Source organism: Bemisia tabaci, chromosome 6 (assembly GCF_918797505.1).
Source record: "Bemisia tabaci chromosome 6, PGI_BMITA_v3".
Taxonomy (NCBI): Eukaryota; Metazoa; Arthropoda; class Insecta; order Hemiptera; family Aleyrodidae; genus Bemisia; species Bemisia tabaci.
Window position 1 is genome coordinate 15,923,304 of NC_092798.1, and position 25,853 is coordinate 15,949,156.

The 25,853-nt window shown below is 38.8% G+C and overlaps 2 protein-coding genes across 2 annotated transcripts; both read left to right on the forward strand.

The window, feature by feature from the left end:
* Positions 1-8,555: 8,555 nt before the first annotated feature.
* On the forward strand, positions 8,556-11,956 carry HSPC300 (haematopoietic stem/progenitor cell protein 300). Its single transcript, XM_019051150.2, has 3 exons — positions 8,556-8,899; positions 10,137-10,219; positions 11,818-11,956. The coding sequence occupies exons 1-3, from the start codon at positions 8,779-8,781 to the stop codon at positions 11,842-11,844; spliced, it is 231 nt and encodes a 76-aa protein (XP_018906695.1). The 5' UTR covers positions 8,556-8,778; the 3' UTR covers positions 11,845-11,956.
* Positions 11,957-12,241: 285 nt separating this feature from the next.
* Positions 12,242-15,438, forward strand: LOC109036779 (uncharacterized). The gene has a single exon (XM_019051147.2). It carries the CDS (start codon positions 12,242-12,244, stop codon positions 14,498-14,500), a length of 2,259 nt encoding a protein of 752 aa, XP_018906692.2. The 3' UTR covers positions 14,501-15,438.
* Positions 15,439-25,853: the final 10,415 nt, after the last annotated feature.

Genomic DNA, 25,853 nt, shown 5'->3' on the forward strand with positions numbered 1-25,853 from the left:
TAGCAGAACCATAGAAGGAAAAGATAAACATTATGCACGAAAGTTAATTTTTTTATACATACAACGCATGTATACGAAAGTGTTAAAAGTGAACATTCTTATGTAACAATTATACAAAAAAAAGTCATAATTTTCGTGAGCTTTTCGCAAACATACTGAAAAATCTTATAACTCGAGAAAACCTCACGAAAATGATGACCCTTTTTTTATATAATAGTTACATAAAAAGGTTCATTTTTAACACTTTCGTATGCATGCGTTATATAAAAAAATAAAAAACTTGTCTATAAAAAAATTACCTTTTCTAGCTTTTTTCATTTTTCATATTTCATGGTCAAATCTGAACTTTGAATTTTTTTTTATATAAGCGTTACACGTTTTTCATGTAAAACTACCATTTAGATAACAGATATGTTTTTTTTTTTATACTTTTTTAGAAAAATAAAAAATTTGTTCTGCTACTAGGGGGTGAGGATGGGGAGAGGGCTAAGATGCAGAACATTTTCTCCCTTAGTCTGTAGGAACCACCTGTTTCAACCAATGGGATTGCCCCGTACTCCCTATGTCATCTTTGTCCATCGCTGCGCCCATCAATTTCTATAATCAACCCGATTATTGCAATTGATAGACAGAGCGCTGAGCGACAGAGAATGAAGACTAAAGAAAGATAGAGCAATCCTGATGGTTGAAACGGGCGGTTGTCATGGACTTGGCGGAAAATGATGAAGTAACTACAGGCTCCCTCGCGCATGAGTTGCCTTGTTGGGTTGGTTAGTCTATTACTTAGCTCCTTAGTCCATTCCAACCATCCGCTTCCACCACCAGGATCGCTCTATTTTACCACTTTGTCTCCGCTGTCTATCAATTTCAATGATCGGTCCGCAGGTGGCCATGAAGGCTCTTTTTTGCCATGAAATTTAGAATTAAAAAAAAAAAAAAAAAAAAAAAAAAAAAAAAAAAAAAAAAAAAAAAAAAAAAAAAAAAAAAAAAAATGAGGGACAAAGTTTACTTTTGCATTATAACAGTGGAAAAACAAGGATGAAAAACGGGTAACAAGACTAAAATGTATTTTAGTCTTGTAAATGTATTTTAGGAAGAGACAATTATCTTCCTCTCAGATCCCGGCCACCACCATGTAGGGCTCAGGTTTTTTATCGTTATTTCTTTTAAATTTTTATTATTTCCGACTGAAAATGACTCGGTTTTGAGTCGAAACGTCTCGGGTTTCATTAAATGTGTATTTTAGCCTTGTTTCCCGTTTTTCATCCTTGTTTTTCCACTGTTATTGTCTTGGGCTGCTCTTAAAAAATTGTATCTTTTGAATTATCATATCTATAAGATTCTGACTCTGCTCTGAAGTTTTAGCATATGATATGGTTGGTATCGGGAGTCCGAGGACGGGTATCATCCTTGCTCTCGCTGAAAAACAACTAAAAATGCCTAATTTTTTGTCTCCCATTATTTTACTTGCGCTACTTTCTATTTTTGTTTATAACTTAAAATCAGTTTACATTTCGTTAGCAACCGAGTAAATTCCATGAGTGACCATGAGCAGACGCTTTATATTATACCCATATGGTATCATATGAAGATGAACCGAAACTGTACCTTGCTGAAAGTCCTTTGGAATAAATCATGATTTCGATTCCCTAGGTTGGGTTTGAGTCCTTCAGACAACGAAAACAAATGCCGAATACATTGGTCGAGTTAGCGTAAAAACTGAAGTAAACAAGCAGAAAGCGTAAAACATGTTCTTATTAACATTTCTAAAATCATACCCTCATTTCATCTCTCTAATGTGGGTTCTGGTCGGGTATGCAACTAAACTAACTGTAGGACGAAGAGTAAAGTATCATCTGGGAATGAAGGCACTTTGAAATGAAATGGTGTTTTCAAGGTGCTACGCGGATGAGACATTCATTTCATATATTTTATAGTGGAACTAAAGTGGGTTACTCACTTTCGTAATTGGTTTCTTAAAAGTATTCAAGATCTCCGCTTGATTTGAAGCGCTGAAAAATATTTTTCAATCGGATGAAATAAAATCCCTCGCGACGAGGACTGAAGAAACACAACCGAAAAATATATTATTTTTTTTCCATGATATTTTGTTTCCCATATGTTTTATTCTTTCTACTCTAGCTAATTTGTCTTACCAGATCTATTATCAAAAGGATACAATGTAAAGCTGAAACTTGACGGAGCAGCCACAAATATTAAAATATTGGAAAAAAAACTGATAATCCATAATAAATAAAATAAATTACCTATTAGAAAAATTCTCGAAGATTTTTTCTCTTCTTTTAAAAATATATTTTGAAGAAAGTTTCACTGGTGTAACGAATACTTATTCAATCCAAGTAAGTTTACAGATAATCATGCAAATATGATGTTAAAACCACGAAAAATATCATCGAAAATATTGCCAAAATACTGTTTTCCCCTGATTTTCGGGAAAACTAAATGGTCGCAGTTTCGCAAAATGAAAAAAAAAAATAAAAACACCATATAATGTGCGAATAGTTCATAAATTTTTAATTAAATCGTAAAATGAATGTAAAGCCTCGAAATCAGCGAAATATTTGATTTTGGGCATTTTCAACCGAATTGGCGAGAAAATGCATTTACCCCAGAAAACTATGATAACTTTCACAACTTTATCAGAATGCATTTTCGGTGCAGTATATAATTCTCATCCTCTATTTTTTTGTCGTATTTTATATTATTCGAAGAACATGATGTGCACGGGAAAAAAATGATGATTGCTGAAATGAGATTACTGAATTTTGTAGGTAGTTTAAAAAAGTGTCCAGCGTGTTTCAATGTAGATTTTACAACAAAAAAATGCCAGTTTATAACCACCCCCATGGTTGAATTGGCTTTCCATCGTAAAATGTACATTTGAAACATGTCGGACATTTTTTTAAACAATTTAATTGTTAATCCATTTCTTTTCGTGTGTAACTAACGAGCTATATTTAGAGCCCCGATGCAAACATATGATGCCACACTGATGGGCTTTTGACCCTCGCCAACGGAACTTAGAAAGTTTTACAATCATGCTGAGTAGCCGGTGATCACTCCTGAATCAGACGCGCCTGAGAGATGGGAACAAAACAGAGTTCTGATCAGTTCTTTGTTCCCCCGGGAAAGAGGAAGTGCGTGAGGCGGAACAATGCAGTTCTCTTTGTTCCGGTCTAATTTTTGGATCTTTTGTTTTAATTTTAGCCGATTCGGGAGCCCCAGGGGGGCTTGCACGTAATGCACAGCGAGAGAAATTATCAAATCTTTCTCTGAGGCCCGCAGTGTTTTGGGCGTAGTTGTCTTTTCGAGCAAAATTTCACTTATATTTCATTGGTTCTCACTAGAGTCCCTTTATACTGAGAGTCAAGACAATGTGAATCCATTTCTGATTGGTTCCCGTATTTTAGGCCTTCACAGTGTCACAAACGGGAATAAAGATTACATTTTCACCGATTGCAAAGATTATAATCTGGAATGGACCAGGGAATTACGGGTTCGGCAAGGAACAAACGGAATGAGAGAAGGAACGGAGAAAGGAGTTTGAGAATGGGGCGATCAAAGATTACGAAAAACGTTCAATTTTTGTAATCTTTATTCCCGTTTGTGACTCCATGAGGGGTGTTGTCTTGACTCTCAGTATAAAGGGACTCTAGTTCTCACAGGATTATAATCTAGGCAGTTCCTTTGTGTGATACACAGAAAAAATGAAATTGGTTATTCAACAATTTGTAGTAAAAGAAAAAGTCTCAAACAAGTTTCAATGTAGATTTTACAATAAAACATGCTAATTTAACCACCCTCGTGGTTAAATTAGCCTTCCACTATTGTAAAATGTACTATTGAAACATGTCGGACATAATTTAACAATTAAATTGTTAAAAAAGCAATACATTTTTTCCGTGTAGTTGTTCCTGCAACTCACTCTCCACTATCCAACTAGGATACAAATTTTACAAAATTATCGGAATTTTATTAGTATGAAAACTGTATTTATTGCCGTGCCTATTTGCAAGTATTTAAAGTTCATATTATGTAATAAGTTTGAAAACGTTTAAAATGAGATAGAGGATCCATCATCTTGATCCTTGTTCTTCATTTCAATACCTCAAAAAATAGGATTTTCCAGATCAATGATGCATGCTAAAATAAAACGGATGTAATTATCAGAAAAAAATAGACCGCTGGCATGCCTCATGACTTTTCCAACTTTTTCTGATAAGAACAAGATTTTTTTCGGATTTAATTTCGCCAAAAGCGTCTTGTTTGCACCCAATTACACGTTTCAGGTAACCCTGGTAAAAATTGGCGATACGAGCTGCGTTTCAAAATACCATACGAGTTCTTATAGCCGACTAAAAAAGGCTATTGAAAATCATATAGCTGGCTGTAGAAAGCGGAGCAAATCACATAGCCGGGCTATACGAAGCTATAAAAAAGTATACAGTCGGGCTATAGTTCCTATCGCCGGGCTTCACACTTTATCGCCATTGGCTATAAAAGGCTATAAGAAATTGTGTAGAAATTTGTGTGCTTTGGACATCATTAAGTTTGATACGGAACTACCTTAATATTTACAAAACACACATTATATTTTCCTTTAAAATGTATTTTTTTTCATCAATTAAAATGAGAATAATCCATACAGTGTGTGTCAAAATCATGGGTTGAAAAACGCTGACTCCGCGAGATTAAATATTAGAGCCTAACACAAAGCGGAGCGGCGACGCATTGGCGCCTACAAACCTTAGAGGGATACTTCACGCATTGCGCGGCGACGCACTACTGGTGCCTACAAACCTAACAGGGATACTTCACGCATTGCGCAATGCGAGAAGTATCCCTGTTGGGTTTGTAGGCGCCAATGCGCGTTTCGCGCTCTCTGCCCGCCCGCCGCGCCGCAGCGTGCCACGGCGTCTGGAGCAACTATTTCACAATAAAGGTATTTCACAATATCATTCGAAATGGAAGGCGCTCCAACATATTAAGAATGACAGGCATCCTTCAAAAGTTCGGAGCTTTCCTCGCAAAATAAACCTAGATACTACGGCACAAAAAGAGAGCGGTAGTCCAAAAACTAAGTCCTAGTATCCGTATTTAGTAATGTTTAGCATAAACTTTATCGTCTGGCTGTTGCTTGATCGCCATCGGCTATAAAATACTACAAGAAATTGTACAGCCGGCTACAGAAGCTATTGGAAATCTTACAGCCGGCTTTAGGTCTATAGTATTTTGGAACACACACTCTACTGCCAATTTTTACCAGGGAAATTCTATATTCCAGTCAAAGTTTAGATCATTCTCGGCTGTATCAGTCAAAGGAGACAATTCTCTCGGTTAGACAAAAAAAAAAAAAAAAAAAAAAAAAAGTCCGTATAGATGCAACAGAAAAATTCAAATTAGGTAAAGGGCTAATTTTGTTGTTTGACCGGGAACTTTCTTATCAGGATAGGTGGGGAAATTTCTTGAGCATGTAAAAGGCACAATCCTCTGTAGTTTTGGCTGCTGGATCCAAAAAAGACAGCTGTTTTACCCGAGTATGCACCAGTTTTGCGGGAAAACTTGGAGACCTGGAACACTCAGACGATTTGAGTCCTTAAGTATGAACCCGTCCTCCTGAAGAAGGTATTAGTGTCCTGAATCTCGAATATTTTGCGTTGCAGGCGGATTTCCACATCCACCGTTTCCACACGGCCGTATGTAACTCTAAAGGAACTATTTGCATAGTGACCTGAGTCCCGAAGTCCATCAGAATGCATACACGACAGAGAGTTTATGCACTGAAAAAAAAATCTCGCTGTATTTACTAAGAAAAGGGTAAAATTACCAAGAATTCAGGGTTCTATTTGATCCCAGTTTTTTCTTGGTAAAATTACCATTTATGGAATTGGTAATTTTACCGAGAAATCTCGGTAAAATTATTGAACTTTCTCGGCAATTTTACGAGACCTTGGTAAAAACGCCAATATTTTTTATCGACTGTGGTAGAATTACCGAGATAAAATGGCAAAGTTACCGGGAATTGATTACCAATAAAAGTGGTATTCTTACCTGAAGAAAAAACAGTAAAAATACCGGTTTTTAGGTAAGCGTACCAGTCTGTCATGGTAAAGTTACCAATAATTGGTAAAAAAAAGTGAGATGGTAAAGGTACCAACGGACCTTGGTAAAAACGCCGAGATTTTTTTTTCAGTGTGTCTTAACAGAGCGTTCAGTGTGTTTTTCTTTAAGCGTCCACATTTATCACTTGGTTCTTGGTTGATTACTCACTCAAGGTTCAAGGATCGAGAGCCAAACCTAAACTTGGTGCGAACAATCTTGGAGGTCGGGAAGATTGTAAGGTGCTCGTATCTCTAAAAACGACTATTTCGACATTCGTCCTTTGCCATGGCGACGGCGGAACTCCAAAAACGCGTATCTGGGTTTGTGACGTTGCGGACTTCCTATCATTTTTAAGTTTTCAAATGGAATCAAAGTATAAGAGACAATGGGAGCGGAGATTCACAGTTTCGTCTTCGATGTATACGTGTTGCTTCATGCACTGTGGCTCGATCGATGAATCGATATCGAATGACCTTGATCGATAGAAAACATTGCTAAGATAGGGATTTATCGATCAGGACCACCATTCGATAACGATTCAACAATCAACCCGCAGATGCACTAAACCCCCCGATAGTCCAACGATTTAACATCAAACCACACAGTCATGTATCGATGGTCAAAGTACAAAATCATGTATCTCGATTGCGATGTTTCGAAATTCCTGCTCCTATCTTCTTTCCACAAAAAGCAACAAAGGCAACATTTTAGCTTGAAATTTAAACAAAAAATTCTACTGATACAGAAAAAATATCAAGGAAGTTTTTCAGTGATTACGTCGACTAATTATTTTCCAGAGGAAAAATAAAGTATTGCAGGGAGTATGCAACGTCGCAAATGGAGATAAATTCACAGCGAATTTCAAGAAAAACTGTTGCTCGGTTCTATGCACAAAAAAAATGGAAAATAAAAGTAGATATGCAGCGTAACGATAAGAAATACTCATTGATTGGTAAATCTGAATCCTAAATCTGTAGTAACGGTAGTTGTGAAAACTAGATGGACGCACAATGACAGGTACCTTGCTCCTCACTTACTTTCTTATGGATGTTCTCTGGTCTCTCCAAGGTTCTGGTTTTGCGTTGCGCTGAAGCCAATGCTTCAAAAGTAGCTATAACAACCAGACTTCGGAGATACCAATTAACAATCCTAGCAGTCACCAACTTCTCCAGCAAACCTGCATAGTTGTCTATTAGCAGCTGAAGAAGCAATGGAAACCGTATTTACCTATGACAACAAAATTTTTTCCATCGGAACTCTGACAGTAAGTATGAGGGGGAACTATCACCTTTAAGGCATGTTTCTCCATGAATTTTCTTGTTGTTTGGCATTAAACTAAATAGAACTCATGGAAAATGAAGCAAGACTTTACAAGTAAACATGTGAGGTTCGTCTGCTGAAAAAATAGAATAAGGTCTAAAATTCCTAATGAACATCACCAAGATGGTTCTGCCACCAGCAGCTCATTTTTTAAGGCACGGATCAAATTACTGTGGTTATCTATTATTCTCACGGTGCCCATCAAATTATAGGTAAGAAACCTTGTCCTGTAATAATAATGGCATGGAATGGTGGGCTCTAATTGGTAACTTGACCATCCCCAATAAGTTATCGAAAGAATTTACTTCTTATAAGATCCTTTGCGAATAAAGCCAAGTAAATAATATGCAGATAAAAGTCCCATGTGATGTGTGAAGTGTATTTGTATTCAAAGGGAAGGGATGAAATGTTCAAAAGGTAACGTCCAAACTTGCAAAGTTGTAGAGGTTCTAGGCACAAATTGGACAAGGTGCTGCTAAGAAATGACTAAATGAATTTTTTATTGTTATTAATTACGGAAAAGAGGAAAAGAGAATCAGACCGAATGCCAAAATTTGAAAAGTGTAGGAGGGTGGCATAGAGAAAAAAAAGGAGGTGTTTGCATTTCGGGCATCTTGGAATTTTTCATAGAGTATCTATAGCTTTGATGACGTCATTGGGTACAGCGACGTTTTTATCCTGTCGATTTTCTTAGAAATGGTGTAATTTAAGGGAAAAAGTCATTCTATAAAAAGTGCTTGAAATTAAATAAAGAGTTGATTTAAGTAAAAAAATCGGACATTATGGTCCGTTTTTACAGCGTCAACATAACCCTCAACGAGCGTCTTGTTTACATTGATGACGTAGGTGGGTACAAATCCTCAAGATGCAAACACCTCCTTTTTTTTCTCTATGGGAGGGTGGTGTGGGAGCCGAACCATCTTCGAGATTACGGGCGGCGAGCGGCAACCTGATTGGCTACGAAGATTGCCGAGCACGGCCGAAGGCCTACTCGCCGCTTGGTAGGTGTTGACGGCGGTTTGACAAACAGCAGTTTTTGGTGAAATGTGGTCCGGAATATCTGGGCCAATCTGTTCACTCAGCGATGAGCGTAATTTAAAATCATGGAATCCTAACCTCTCGATTTGTTTTTGTTTTTGTTGAGTTGAATTCCAGAATTCATCATCGCTCTTTTGTCTCAAATTTCAAGTATTATTCCTTTTTCTAAGACCGTTTCCTTCATATTTTAGTCTTTAGCTAGTATGTTGGATAGTTTTAAAAGCAATTTTAGTTCACACCGGCTCCGGAAATTCTTGGTTCTGTGATTAGTTCGTACAGGTTCGTGGTACCTTGACTATGGCCGGTTCTCAACGAGAGGCAATTCAGAAACAGATTCTTCAAGATTGGGTCAATCGTGAATACATTGAAGTCATAACAGGCTCCATCAAAAGAATCACGGACTTCTTAAACAATTTTGGTAACTTTAATCTTCTAATTACCCTAGTTACTTATCATCGTTCGTATTGACTTTCAACAGGTTCCGATTATCCCTTTAAGGAACAATAAATACTAGAGCTGATTTGTTTTTTCCAGTGGGGGTTTTTTAACATTAATATTTAATGATAATTCAACTTGTGATTGTTGCGGAGAAACTTCAATAATTAGACTGCCTTTGGGACTGTGGAACTGAACGCAAAAGTTTCCATTCTGAATATCTATTCTATTATACTCAGAGGGCTTTTTTTTATGCGGATCGCAGTGGAACGCGGTGGATCATGATGAACATTGGTATTTTTTATTCCGTTCCCTATCGGTGATCCAAGCGTCCCAGGTGGATCAGGGTGGAACGCTGGATCGCTCTTCCGAGGTGGGGCGAGCTCGCGATCCTCTGTGATCCTAACCTAATGCAAGGAAGTTGCCGTCCCCAACAAATCAGAACAATAACAAATCAAACCAAATTCCAAGTTTGGATTTTTTGTCACTTGAAACACTTTGGATCGGTCCGGATCGCTCAGGATTCCGATCCAGTTCGTTCCACTGCGATCCACCCTGATCCGCAATAAAAAAAGCCCCCATGTTATTGAATACACTCTAAGCCATCTGATGATAATGTTCATCTACTGTCTGCAATAACTGTGCTACATTGTCCATTGCCCCTCTATTATTCTTTGCTAGAGGTGTCATCATATAAGTCATTCCGTTCGCAAGCAACTGCGATGCAATTGTCTAATAGCAATCGAGGATTGACTATGCTCCTGTCAACACTTTTCAAATTTTTCTCCAATATTCATTTTCATTTCATAAAGTCTATTTTTCGGTTTCAAATCTTCTTTTCTTATCATTCAGTCCATCTACATTAATTTTAATTACTGAACTTGCGACTAATAGCTACATAGATTATAGCCAGCCAATCACGCATAGGCTTGTTATCTCGCCACCTGTGACATCAGCAAGTCTATACAAGGGTGCGTTGCGCCCAAATCGAGGTCTTTTTACATCTCTCAGACCTGTGAGACGTTGGTCCCCTCTTGATATCTTTTATTTTGAACTTTATTTATCTTCGCCATTCTTAATTTAGGTATAACATGGTGTTTCAAAAAGTTCTCAAACGTAAACCAAAAGCTCTTAAACTTTGACAGCTCCACATTCCTAACTCAATATTGCTCTGTTTTCAAGCAATTAATTGTTGTCCTGTTCTTTCCTTTTCTCAACAGATATGTCCTGTCGCTCCAGATTGGCAGTACTTGATACAAAATTGACAAATCTGGAAAGAAAAATTGAATATCTTGAAGCCAGAGTAAGTCTCACCAAAATATCATTAACAACATTTCTAACTTTAAAAAGGTCTATAATTTTTAAAGAATTGTAGAAGTAAATGTATTATTATGATCATGAGTGAACAAAAAAGAAGAAAATTGTAGTTTTTAGTTCATGAGTTATTGCTCAATATATCTTACTCCAGGTGTATAAAATCATAAAGAAAATGCATTACGCATAATGCTGGAAGCAGGGAGAGCTTGGGGGGGGGGGGGGGGTTGGATCGCAAAGCAGTGATGGGATGTGGCCCCTTAGATGAAAGAGAAAATTGAATAATGTGATGGTATGCCGAAGGTGCTTACTTCGTTGTGTATTAAATTCTGATGCATTTTGCCTGTTCAGGCATCTTCAGAGAGGTAGTAACAATGACCTTTAAGCTTTAAAAAACTTTCCACTTCCATTTGGCATACCATCACATCATTCATTTGAACTACAGGTGCAATATGCATATCAAACTTGAAAGAGAAAAGCTTGGATTAAGTACCCTGCAGTAACAGAAAAGATGTGAGAAAGTCTATATAAAATGTAAACAAATGAACTACTACACAAGGTATGAATTTAAGCAATCTGATACATGTTTCTTAACCAGAATCTCATGTAAAACCCAATTTGCGCAACGAAAATTACTGAAACCAACTCCTAACAAAGATATTAAAGTTTTTATTTCATATTGGTTACGAGGAAATTGAACTGTCCACTCACAAGAAACTCAAAGCTCTACGTGAGTCAAATCGTACACTACATCGGATTCAGCAAGCTTCTCAATCGACTAATGTTCCTTTCCCACCATGTGTTGTTCAAACTATAAGCAATTTGTTAAAGCTGAGCCGAAGCGTCAAGATTGAGGTTGCCAGATTTTTATATTGCAGAGACTGTCATGATAACGTTTAGCGTGCGATGTGAATCATGTAGAGCATTGAGTTTGCATTGAGCAATGCTGAAATTCGTACCTTGTCCATTGGTCCATTGTCCCAACAATTGAAGGATTCATCTCTAAAAGAGGCATGTTCGTAAGTAATGCAAGGGAAAAGGTGAGGCCTGGCTGTGACAAAGGTGTCATAGAAAAAATCTTGAGAAAAGCGTTGGCACTGGCCTGACAGAGGCTTGTCACGCGGATACTGCTCTAGACTTCTGCGGGCTCATCATTGAAAGTTTATAACAGCCTGATGAGACATGGAAGTGCGATATATTGCATGGTTAAGATGAAGCTTTTTCCTGTCTTGTTGTGCCGACATACTTTCAATTATCGCTGATGGGCTATTATAAGCAGAATATTCAAGTAGGATCCAGGGAAATCATAATAAAGTCACATATCTACCAGTGATAACAATGAAATAATAAATATTATGATTCTAAAAAGATTCAATGCAAGCCATAACTTCTGTAAAATTGATGGTGATCATGCATGGCCAAGTTTATAAAAATCTCAATCTAAAGATTGATGGAAGCTTACAAATATCCATGTGATAATTTTTTTTTTTTTTTTTTTTATTCCAGCAGAGTTTCAAAACACTCCGAAATACTCCGGAAAGTACTCCAACAATTATTTCCTCTAATCCTATTTCATTTTTTTCACAGGTTACCAAAGGAGAAACCCTCACCTGAAATGATCAGATCCTCAACTCATTGAGAAGCCATAAGATATTTCCTGAAGTCAAATTAGAAATCTCTTCATCTACACATATTCATCTTGTTTTTTGTATATAGTTCGCTAATTTGTAAGTCATTTTCCTGACTTTTTTATAAGTCTATCTACTTTTTAATTTTGTTTTTCAACATACATTATTCTGTAGCTTAATACTTTATTTGTTTTAAAATTTTTCTCACACCAGTTCTCTCAAAAACTATTCGGTACAGCCAAATCCTTGCAATTGAGTCTCTAATGTTTTTGCTATTTTGTAAATTGAGTTTTTGGGATTTTTAATTTCTTAGGGGAGGATATTTTTCAATTTAACTGTATGTAAAGTTATTTTTTTGCTTAAAAAGTGAAAAAGAAAGAAAGATGCAGCCATACAGTGATCAGCCAGATAAACTTCAGAAAAGGAAGTTCAAAAAAATGAAGCAAATGATATCTGATAAGCTGCAAAACTTCAGAGACGAGGAGGTCTCTGACTCAGAACAAGTAGATCTAAGTATTGAACTTCATCCCATCAAGCATTATGTTGATGATAAAGAAGAGATGATAGAGCAAATGTTCACTTCTCTAGGTCCAACATTGATCCAAAACATGTTACCACCCTTGTTGAAGACTGTTCCTCTAAACGAACTGAAAGCAGACTGTTTGATCCAACTCTTAGGAATGTCTAAAAAACGAATTTTCACTTCAATTGATGGCAAGGAACTTCAATCATCATCAGAGTCAGATTTCGACTCAGATGCTTCCTCCAGCTCGGAAAAGAAATCGGTAAAGTCCAAGAAGGTCCCAGTTCAGACCAAAGCTGCTAAACGTAAATACATCATCGATGCTGATACTTTAAATGTAAGTATTGACAATGAGGATGATCTCGATAATTTATCGCTAAGTGATGGGGAAACATCAAAAACATCCAGGAAGCGCAAGTCTACCGAAAAAGTAAAAAAATCAAAGCATAAGCAGCCAAAACATGCAGAAAATGGTTTTGTAGAAGTGGAGGGTGCCTCTCCTATCAGCATATCTAGTAATGAAGGAAGTGATGCTGAACGAGATGTAAAGCCTGTTGTTCCAAAAAAAGGTCAAACTCTTCTAGAAATCCTGGAATTGGAAATGAGGGCCAAGGCAATTCGCTCTTTGTTGAAACAAGGCACTTCTGGGTCACCCCAACCAGGGAATGAGTCTGAAGCAGGTAATAGCCTATTTGACCCCAACATCAAAATAAAACCTGAACCAAGAGAACCTGAACCTGATCCAGATATAATCGAAATAATTGAACCTCCGCCACCTCAACCAATTGTTGTCGACTCAGAAGATGAGAGTGAGAAGCCGAATTCAGATACTGAAACGCCAAAATCAACATCTGTCACCGATACTGCAAAAGCAGAGCCAGCAAAATCCGAGGCAGCCACTGGTAATAAAGATACTACACCTAATTCTACTTCCACTTCAAATGTTACAGATAATGCAGAAAAAAGTGATCCAAAAACACAAGGCCCCTCATGGTCAGAGCGATATCTAGAGAACAAAGAAACAGAAAAATTAATCAAGACAAGCAAGATGTGTACCAACATCAGGAAGAGGATGAGGCTTGTGCGATCTATGCACCAAAGGCAGCATGTTAAAGAAAAAGTAGATATTCCAGTTGTAATTGGTAGTATCTCTGAATATAAGCAGCTAGTGGGGAATGAAAACTCAAGCAATTCCCTGAAATCAGGTGAAAACGAAATCCCAGAAACCAATGAATCAGAAACTCCAAAAGATATCACTACTGAAGTTCCTGTCACAAATGAAAGTTCCACATCTATCACCTCAAATACAGACAAAACTGATTTAGTCTGCAGTGATATTTTGGAAATTGATATTTCGATAGCTGACCTTGATCCAGACTGTAGCACCAACTCATCTGGGTCAGGTACGAAAAATAAGAAGAGTGAAGAATTGATAAAGGCCGTTCTAAATCCAGTAAATGATCTCAGAAGTAAGGGAATCAATGTGGACATTGCAGTAACAAAAGAAGGAGTCATACAAATTGATGAGGATCAAAAGGCAGAAAATGAAGCACGCAACAAAGAGAAGAAGGATGAAGCAACTCCAGACGCGGAAGAAAGAGGAATTGAAGCAAACTCCAATGATCATGACGAATGTCAAATTAAAGATGGAGGAAATGAAAATGAAAGTCAGAATGATGAGGCAGGAGACGGTGAGAATTCTTGTAAGGAGGGAATTAGTGAGAAGAATGCTGCTGAAAGAGAAAACCAAATGGATACACATACTGAAGAAAAAGAAATTGAGCAAAACGACAGGGATGAAGAGGAAGAAAACAGTGATCAAGAAGTGGTACATATTGATCTAATTGAAGATGATGATGAAAATATTGAAGGAGAAAAAGGAGATCAAAATCATGCTGAGGCCAGCACATTGGTTGGCGAATCAAGTAAAAAGGATGGAGAGAGCAGTGCAGTTAATGATGAGACAGAGGAAAGAGAGAGCAGTGCAGTCGATGATGAGAAAGAGGAAGGAGAGATCGATGAAGAGCCTGAGAAACCTGTCACCAAAGAGGTACCAGCCGTCGAGCGAGAGGAAGCACAAAAAACTCTTATGTCAGATGAAATTATTGTTATTGATTAAATTCATCGTTAGTTCTTATTAAAGTCTTTTTTACAAAATGCACCTAAAACAGACTGTAGCCTCCTGAGACAGCATTTCCTAAAAAGTTCACTGTGAAACGGTACTTTTGGATTTCAGGTTACTTAAAAAGTATCCATAATTATTAAGCAATAAATTATGCATGTAATACCCAATGTTTTTTTTGGTGACATAGCATCTGGAAAGAAGAAATGAATGCTTGTTTCATCTTTTCCCTGTCGAGAAAGTGAAATTGTTTCTCTCCGCTGTATTCAGGTTTTATAAGTGATTAAAAAATTATTCTTTTAAGCCATTTTATGTGTAGGTTTCCCCTGTCAAATTAAGTGTTTACGTATGCAAGTGAGAAGAGATTGTCTTTCAAATTCTGCAAGGGATTATACCAGAGATTTTTTATTTGAATTTTATACCCTTGGATTATATTTATCATCTGCCTTGCGGTGTGAACTGCCCATGAATGGCATTTTTAAAAAAACGAGCCGAAATACTGGTATTAAACCATTGCAATTTACAATCTATCCATGAAAAGAGAAGCATTTGCATTTTAAGTACCTGTGTCACAATGCAAATGGCTCGCTGCCAAATGTTCAGCAAGACTTTCTTCCACAATAAGCAGTACATACATAATGTTATTTTTCTCCATAAGATTTCGAAGAAAATTTTCCATTTCTATTGTTAACAACTTGCGTTCCTGACGCATTCACATATTGACATATTCACCCAGCAGATATTGACATATTCACCATGCTCCAGGTGTACTTTTGTAAGTTATTGTTCTTTGCTGCATTTGTACCCTCTCTGAAGTTGAGTCCGCAATGCGATAGTGATACATTAGATCATTTTTTACTCTTTTATTAGGTAACATCTTACTATGTATTTTATTGTCATTTTTATTTTCAATATAAATAATTCGGTCAAAGAAATTAAGGATTTTTTTCTTCAGTCGTATTCTTCCGGAACCTTTAGTGTCTTCATACTATCTCTCATTATTGAGATGTAGTACTGTATACTTCATTTGGTTTTACGCAACAGATGATACCTCCCAGCTAAATCAATAAAAAATAATGAACAAGGTAGTTGACAAAAATTTCATACTGCCCATCGAGATAATTAAGGCGGTCTGGTTGAAACAAATTAGGAACAATGTGAGTGAAGTATTTAGCTGCTGCAGCTATTATTAAATAAATCAAGTGAATGTGGCCAAAATACTGTTCAGAACTAAGTATTACTCCTCCCAATTTAAGCCACTTACTTACATTGCTTATCGACACATTGGAGGCGAACATGTATGAACGAGTGAGGAATCGTCACCTCCCGGCGTAAGTATCCCAAGCGCCACGTGACGTTTCAAAATTTCCGTCGCCATTTTATTTTTTACAGAGAAATTTCTCTGAATTTTCCTTGTGCTGCTGATAAAAGTCAGTGAAATTTTAAACACACTCAACCAACAATTTCTCAGTGAAAAAATAAAGTAGCGGCGGAAATTTTAAAACGTCGCACGGCGCTTGTGATACTTGCTCTGATACCTCCATTTTTGGCGATTTTAAGAACCGGCAACGTTGTATTAAATTTAAACAATCAATGCATTTTTCGGAGAATTGACAATGCTGCGATGAAAATCAAAGATAGTTTACTTCATCAAGAACATACGAGACGCTGAAATTAAGTTGAGAAGTAAAATAAACACGCAAAGCCTCCTCAGTCAGTATCACATGCAACTAACACTGTACGATTTTCAATATACAACGCCTAGATGTAACTATTCGAGCTCCCCGAATGTCTGTGTTGCATACGCACAGAGTTGAAGGCGTTTTGGCGCTCCAGTACGCGCCGCTTCACTCGCAGCGCAACGCGCGTCTTCAATTCTTAGTTTGTGCTACGAAGATATCTCTAGAGCACAAGAAATTGCTCTACCAATAGAATCGGCTCGTGCGAAAACCGCTAATGTCCATTTTTTTTCAATTTTGAGATTTTTGGGTTAAAATACTCTCGGAGGTCAGACACACTCATTAATGTAGTGAAAATGATTGTTCCTTAGGTTTGGAGCCCTTTTCAGGGGGGGGGGGGGGGTCCGAATCATGCGAAAACGGCTAATGTCCATCTTTCGTTATATGCCTCATTATACTGTACAACAAAACAAAATAAAAAATTTCTCCTGGACGACATTCGGTGATCTTTATGCATTTTGCAAGGCGCTGAATCCGAATATAACCTCCGTTTTTTTCCATCACCCTCCAATTTTCCGGAAAAGCCTATTTTACTCGGAAAAATGACCATTTTTGGACATTTTCAATGTTTTTTCGACTGTTATCCCCTGCAGAATGTAGGTAAAATTTTTCGTAGCTACGAGATTCAATTATGCCTATGTCTTTTTTAACTGATGAGTCCGGAAATGACCTCAATTTTTCCCGTTCACCTCACAGTTTTCCGGGAAAGCAACTTTTTCCCGGGAAAATGAGCAAATCCGACATATATTTGTCGTGCATGCAATTTATTTTTATAAATTTTCCTGGACCCGTGGTAGTATGTTACTTATGTATTTTGAGCTGCTAAATCCGAATATGACCTCGGCTTCTTTCTATCACACTGCAGATTTCCGGTAAAGCCGAGTTTTCCGAGCCTAAAATTGTGTATTGTAAAAGCTTTGCCGGATCGAAGTGTATTCAAAATTCATTGTACAAATGTCTCCGATATGTGATACATCGATTCCTTTGTATTTTGATCTGACGAATTCAAATATGATCACAGATTTTTCCGATCACCCATCATTTTCCGGAAAAGTCGCTTTTCCTAAGAAATCGCTCTTTTCAGATATTTTTGCGATGATTTTTCAGTTCTAAGGAGTTTCAACCTTATTTAGCCCGAAAGGCATACTGAAAAATATGCGTTTTTGATGTTTTAGAACCGTCCACGCACGAATCATGCGAAAACCGCTAATGTCCAGTTTATTGCTGGGAGTTTTGTGATGAAACTTATTTTAAGCACCGCAATTGTCCGGAATTTTATTTTTTTAACTTTATGTGAATGATAATCTACCGCTTTAACATCTTTAGAATGAATTTTGAAATTATCAAACGGCTCCAAAACTCGGCGATTTTTACGTATCATGCGAAAACCGCTAATGCCCAGAGTCCTTTCTTTTTAATTACACCGTCCCAGACTGAAGAGGAGCTGGAAACTGTTAAGGATCCTTTTCTACAATCCACTCTTGTAATAATCAACTTCTGAACATTTTTCAATCCCGCATTTAAAAGGTTTCTACAGTTTTTTGCAGTTTACTCAAAATAAGAGAAAATGGACATTAGCGGTTTTCGCATGAGCCGATTCAATTATGCTCAGCACATCGTCGTATCAAAACTGCAACACAAAAGATACACATCGTACGCATGTGTGAAACGAATGCGCGTAGTGAATGTCCGTTTAGTATAAACGAAGAGTTGAAGGCGCTCATTTGTCATTTTGGAACCTCGCTCTTCGCAGTCGCAGTGCAACTCACTGCTTGCGCCGATAATGAAGTGGACAGTGCCCGGAGAGTCAAAACGCCTTCAACTCCATGCGTATGCAACACGGACATCCGTAGAGATCGAATAGTTGAGTTGCATCCAGGCGTTACAAGAATTTCGCGAAGTGCTCGTCGGATGTAATACTGACAGAGGAAGCTCAGCTTGGTGCTTGGGTCTGTAGCTCAACTTAATTTCAGCGCTCCCTATTGTGCCGATGAAGAAAACCATCACTGATGTTCATCACACTGTCAATTTTATTTGTAAGTATATTTGCGCTTCCAAACAACCGTCGCAAACATATTTACTATTCTTTTGTGATGGTCTGTCTCTTGACAGACTATTTATACCTCGTAATAATTTAAAATTATTTTTACGTTGCAATCAGATTTCTAACATACCCAGATTAAGTTTTTTCATATCCGTTTCTTAAGTTTCAAGGGCAACCGTTTGCGCTAACGACTCCCTGCTTTTACTACCTCAAAAGCGCAAATCTTCATTTGCGCTATAGGAGTTTTACAAGTTTCTGTGGATAATTTTTCAGTTGTGACGATTTTGTTCTGTGAAATCACACCAATCCTTCGTACTTAATAACTTTAGATCTTTACTTGCTTGGTCAGGAGTTGCCACTGGTTTTCTCTGAAATCATCTCCCAAGCTCAAAAAAAGCTCTCAAGTTGAGGCCAAAATGGCCGGGGATATTCCACCCTACCTTGAGAGTCCACATCTACATCAAGACAAACTCTCCATGCAAAGATAAGGAGCAAATACAGTAGCAGTGTTGCCACTTTATTTGGGGACTCCAAAACTGAAAACGCGGCAACCCTGCTAATGTATTCGCTCCCTATTTTGCATGGAGAGTTTGTTTCGATGTAGAGGTGGACTCTCACGGTAGGGCGGGATATCCTCTTCATGTTGGCCTCCCTTTGAGAGCTTTTTTTGAGCTTAAGAGATGATTTCAGAGAAAACCAGTGGCACCATCGTGTTTCTCGCGAACTTGTACATAGAATCAACAGTCAAATCGAAAATCCCGTACACATGCAACATCTCCATTTCAGTTGAATTCTTCGTGAGGGGAAATGTGGCGTCGTGGCGCACTTGTCGCCTGCACAGCTGCACCGCTCGGCGCCTTTAAATCATGACTCGGCTAGCAATTAATCCACGCATCCCTCCCGCCCCTCCGATTCTCCACGCCCGCCGAGCCCCCTTCATCCCTTACAGGGCCAACAACAGGAACAAACGAAGAGTCATTCGGGTTCCGGCCCGGGGCCATTTTTCAAAGCGGCCAGTCACCACGCGCCCGTGCCGCTCCGAGTCCCAAATCCAAACTTCCAAACGGCCTCGGGCCTCGATTCTGTCGAACGCCAGCGGGCTGATAGGCAAAGGTATTATAGACAAAGAAGACACAAGGGATGCCCTGGTAAAAATTAGCAATAGGAGCTGCTTTTCAAAATACCATAGGAGTTCTTATAGCCGACTAAAGAAGGCTATTGAAAATCATATAGCTGGCTGTAGATAGCGGAGCAAATCATATAGCCGGGCTATACGAAGCTATAAAAAAGTATACAGTCGGGCTATAGTTCCTGTCGCCGGGCTTTACACTTTATCGCCATTGGCTATAAAAGGCTACCTATAAGAAATTGTGTAGAAATTCGTGTGCTTTGAAAATCATTAAATTTGATACGGAACTACCTTAATATTTACAGAACACACATTATATTTTCCTTTGAAATTTTTTTTTTTTTTCATCAATTCAAATGAGTACTATTCATACAGAGTGTGCAAACATTTCAAAATCATGAGTTGAAAAACGCTGACTCTGCAAGATTAAATATTAGAGCCTAACACAAAGCGGAGCGGCGACGCACTGGCGCTTCCAAACCCAACAGGGATACTTCACGCATTGCGCAATGCGTGAAGTATCCCTGTTAGGTTTGTAGGCGCCAATGCGTGTTTTGCGCTGGCTGCCCGCCTGCCACGGCGCTTGAAGCAACTATTTCACACCAGAGGTATTGCACAGTATCATACAAAACTGAAGGCGCTCTAATATATTAAGAATGACAGGCATCCTTCCATGCATGGAAAGAATTATCGACCACCCACCTCCTTTGGTAAGACTATTTGACGATTTTAATAGGTTTCAGGAGATTTTACGTCTCAATTGAAGTTGATTTTTTAGATAATCCTAAAATTAGACTTGGAAAGCCGAGGAAGTACACCTAAAGTTGAAAGCGCGACCGTAAACTTGAGCTTCAATGGAGGTAGGGATGGAAGACATAGATAACAGTGGCGAAGCGAGAATGATCGTATCGATATTTCCCCATTTGAGGCTATGATGAAGAATCGATTGTTCAGATGTTCGTTGTGAACACCCTGTTCAACGATCCTTTTCCGAAGGTTTACATGACAGTTCAATCGATATATTGCCACGCCACTGCTAAATAAGAGTGTAGGTCAGCAATTCAGCATAGTAATTTACTAATTAATGCTCGGAGGGTAATAACGGGCTACTGACAGACCAGCGGGTCGATTGTTGAATCGTTATCGAATGACCTTGATCGATATATTGCATTGTGAAGATAGGGATTTATCGATCGAGATCACTCGATAACGATTCAACAATCGACCTGCTAGTCCAGGTTCTTATGTACTCCCGTGGAACGGTAGGTGAAGCAAGTGTGGAAAATATCTTAATCTCTTCATTTCGATGCGTAAAAAAAGAATTTCGATGTTGTCAAGCTCAATTTTGCGTCTAACCCCCCAAAATCAAGATGGCGGCCAAAATGGGGGCTCGGGGGGTGAAAATTATGGAATTTGATTTTGATGTCATGATTGGGGTCAATTCTTATGTAATTTTGGTCGTAGAATCCGAATTTGAGGTCCAAAATACTCTCCGACCCAAAGGGATGCCCCAAATCCAAGATGGCCGCCAAAATCTCCAAGATAGGGTCAAAACTGCGATACGTATGTAAAAGTGCCAAGTAGGGTATCCTTGGTAGGGTTCTTTGGGTCGTAGATTTCACCTATGATGTCAAAAACTTACCACGGATCCATTGAAGCCCAAAAAAATCAAAATGGCGGCCAAAAGGGCTGCCGTTGCGGGGTGAAATATTTTGTTGAGACAAATATCGTCGAATGAGGTGTCACTGTATAGGTTTTTTGGGTCGTAGATTCCAAAAATGAGGTCCAAATAACAAAATAAGCTGATAGAAGTTCTCCAAAAGCCAAAATGGCGGCCATAATGGCTGCCGCCCAGGCATTGAACGCGTTTGAACAGTAGGGTGTCCCATTTTGGACGTTACAAAAAAAAAAATTGCGAAATCCAACAGAGATACCTGCCAAAAAGTTGTCTCATAGTTAGAAAAAAAAGCACAAAAAAATCTCAGGGTCGTAGCTAAAGTTTGAGTGGTCCCGCAAGGTACTTAAGATGTTTCACCGATTTCTCATCTTGGCAATCTTGGCGATCTTGCAGATTTTTTTTCGGTAAATGCAATCGAGGTAAAAAGTCGCAAATGCGGATAATGAGACTTCTGATACTATATTTTAAGAGAAAAATAACGGTTTGGACCCACGAGGATCAGAATCCCTCGTTCTTAGCTCTCAAAATGCAAAAATCAGCGATTTTAGCATTTTGTAGTCAAACTGCTGCTCGACCGTCGCTCGACTTAAATGTCGCGGCATTTGACGCGCTGTTTCACAATGATCCCATTGTAGGAGTAAAAAGTCCTTCAAGTATGTTCATTAGAGGTGTAAGAGGGTCACTTTGGCTAATTTTTGTTGCTTTTAAACATTGAGCTCATTGTTTAAAATGTTTTTTGTTTTTTTTTTTTTTTAATATAATTTTCCTGTTTTTCATCATTTTTTATAATGGTTTAAAAAGGGCGACTCATCTTACACCAAAATTGAACTCCTTTGGCGAACAATGTACGTAGATGGTCAAATACTACCTCTAAAAAAGTTTTTGGATTCAAAGCCTCCCAAAAAAGCCGATGTTGCCATATTTTATCCCCGGAAAACACAAAAAACTGAGTACCTATTTCAGTATTTGGAGGCTGTTCCTCACCGAGCTCATTGAGCAAATTTCAGCAAACCTTGAATTTTCATACGTTATGACCACATTACTAGTGATTATGTACATGTGTTTATCTATACAGCCTCCCACCGCGGCGCGACGTTGCCACATACCATCGATAAAATTCGATAGAAATCTGCGTTTCCTTAGATTTGAGCCATTTTTTCGGATATTGCACATGGAATACTTATGTAAAACTTAAAATGCAGTATTCAGAGATGGAAGGGGATCATACCTTGTGGCAATAATCATTATTTTAAGATCCTTCGCTTATTGACGACCCATTTCTTACGAATTCTAAGCATGATGTTTGTGATGTCTCCTAATCTTAGGGAGTGCAAACTCCTTGAAGGACTTTGGGAGGGTAGAGGCTGTTCCTCACCGAGCTCATTGAGCAAATTTCAGCAAACCTTGAATTTTCATACGTTATGACCACATTACTAGTGATTATGTACCTTTGTTTATCTCTACAGCCTCCCACCGCGGCGCGACGTTGCCACATACCATCGATAAAATGCCATTCAATGTTCAAACTGAATTATCCAAGCTACAGTCTCTCCGATTTTTGATTTTTTTGTTTTATACTTCAAGCTGAAGATATATACTTTTGGTTGATATCCTTTTTTCAATTGCTTTCGGACGGTTAAGGGCCTAAAAAAATTCAAATAAGCCAAAAAAATGTCAAAAATTGGTAAAAAAAGACGATATTACCGGCAGTGTGTGAGTACTTCATAGAACAGTGCATTGAGCGCGCGAAATATGCTCGTACAAGTAGAGTAACATCCTCGAATTCTTTTTTAGGGGGCCCGGCCCTTCCCGCATTGCAGGGTCCAGCCCTACCTTCTTCAGGACCCGCAGCCCTACCTTCTCCAGGGCCCAGCCCTATGTGGTTAGTACTCGGCCCCGCCTCAGGTAGGACTGGGCCCTGAGGCAGGTAGGGCTGAACCTTAACTTCAGCATGGGCCTGCCCCTTCGATGTTTAGGTGAAGCAATTTTACCTACCCCGGGTGTAAGACCGGCCCTGCCCCTTAGGTCCCGACCCTAAACTCGTTTTTTCCGTGGAGATAGAAGGGGATCATACCTTGTGCCAATATCCGTTATTTTAAGACCCTGCGCTTATTGACGACCCATTTCTTACGATTTCTAGTCATGATGTTTGTGCACGAGGATGCGACTTTCAAACATTGACCGTGATCTGCGGACCAAAACGAAACAGTGCCACATTTCAAAAACACGGGTGCTCAATGCTGAATTTTTGCCCACCCTTAAACCTAGCCCTCCCCCCCACCCCCGTCCTTCTGGACGGGTACCGATTGCTAAGAATGCTGCCTCGTAATTTCCCCATTTTCTTCTCAAACCGCAAAGTGGAAATTCCTCTACCCTCCCAAAGTCCTTCAAGGAGTTTGCACTCCCTAAGATTAGGAGACACCACAAACATCATGCTTAGAATTCGTAAGAAATGGGTCGTCAATAAGCGAAGGATCTTAAAATAATGATTATTGCCACAAGGTATGATCCCCTTCCATCTCTGAATACTGCATTTTAAGTTTTACATAAGTATTCCATGTGCAATATCCGAAAAAATGGCTCAAATCTAAGGAAACGCAGATTTCTATCGAATTTTATCGATGGTATGTGGCAACGTCGCGCCGCGGTGGGAGGCTGTATAGATAAACACATGTACATAATCACTAGTAATGTGGTCATAACGTATGAAAATTCAAGGTTTGCTGAAATTTGCTCAATGAGCTCGGTGAGGAACAGCCTCCAAATACTGAAATAGGTACTCAGTTTTTTGTGTTTTCCGGGGATAAAATATGGCAACATCGGCTTTTTTGGGAGGCTTTGAATCCAAAAACTTTTTTAGAGGTAGTATTTGACCATCTACGTACATTGTTCGCCAAAGGAGTTCAATTTTGGTGTAAGATGAGTCGCCCTTTTTAAACCATTATAAAAAATGATGAAAAACAGGAAAATTATATTAAAAAAAAAAAAAACAAAAAACATTTTAAACAATGAGCTCAATGTTTAAAAGCAACAAAAATTAGCCAAAGTGACCCTCTTACACCTCTAATGAACATACTTGAAGGACTTTTTACTCCTACAATGGGATCATTGTGAAACAGCGCGTCAAATGCCGCGACATTTAAGTCGAGCGACGGTCGAGCAGCAGTTTGACTACAAAATGCTAAAATCGCTGATTTTTGCATTTTGAGAGCTAAGAACGAGGGATTCTGATCCTCGTGGGTCCAAACCGTTATTTTTCTCTTAAAATATAGTATCAGAAGTCTCATTATCCGCATTTGCGACTTTTTACCTCGATTGCATTTACCGAAAAAAAATCTGCAAGATCGCCAAGATTGCCAAGATGAGAAATCGGTGAAACATCTTAAGTACCTTGCGGGACCACTCAAACTTTAGCTACGACCCTGAGATTTTTTTGTGCTTTTTTTTCTAACTATGAGACAACTTTTTGGCAGGTATCTCTGTTGGATTTCGCAATTTTTTTTTTGTAACGTCCAAAATGGGACACCCTACTGTTCAAACGCGTTCAATGCCTGGGCGGCAGCCATTATGGCCGCCATTTTGGCTTTTGGAGAACTTCTATCAGCTTATTTTGTTATTTGGACCTCATTTTTGGAATCTACGACCCAAAAAACCTATACAGTGACACCTCATTCGACGATATTTGTCTCAACAAAATATTTCACCCCGCAACGGCAGCCCTTTTGGCCGCCATTTTGATTTTTTTGGGCTTCAATGGATCCGTGGTAAGTTTTTGACATCATAGGTGAAATCTACGACCCAAAGAACCCTACCAAGGATACCCTACTTGGCACTTTTACATACGTATCGCAGTTTTGACCCTATCTTGGAGATTTTGGCGGCCATCTTGGATTTGGGGCATCCCTTTGGGTCGGAGAGTATTTTGGACCTCAAATTCGGATTCTACGACCAAAATTACATAAGAATTGACCCCAATCATGACATCAAAATCAAATTCCATAATTTTCACCCCCGAGCCCCCATTTTGGCCGCCATCTTGATTTTGGGGGGTTAGACGCAAAATTGAGCTTGACAACATCGAAATTCTTTTTTTACGCATCGAAATGAAGAGATTAAGATATTTTCCACACTTGCTTCACTTACCGTTCCACGGGAAGCTTTTTTGAACATAAGAACCTGGACTATGCTGGCGAGATCCGAGGTGGCCAAGAGACAGTTCGACCAACGAGCTATACCTCTAGAATGGCTACCGCTACCACATACTGCTGTGCTTAGGAAGAACACCGTATGAGCATACGAGAGTTGCAAAATTTCCTTTGCTAAAATTTTCATTTTTGAGGAACGATATAAATACTTTTCCTTGAAATTTTCAGGAAAGTTAGGTGAAATTGCGAACACAATTTACTATAAAATTAGAAGGAAAATATTCATAAGCTCACCAATAAATTTGTGATTTATCAAAGGACATTTGGCAACGCCTAATGACTCACACGGCGTTTTTCCTTAGCACGGCAGCATAGTGAACCTGCGCAACGCGAAGGGACCGGTTTCCGAAGGCGGGACTGCGGGAGGGAGGTGGATTAACTTAACCTCACAATTTGTTCTCGTTCCGATACGTTTCGCCCTTAAAGTGTGCATGTAAAATACAAATAAAGAAAAACAAAGCATACCATAGAGTATCTTTAGAGGGAGCATGGCTCTCGTGGGGGCATCAGTAGGGGGGGGGGGGGGGGTCGGAGGGAGGGCCGAAATTTGCGGGG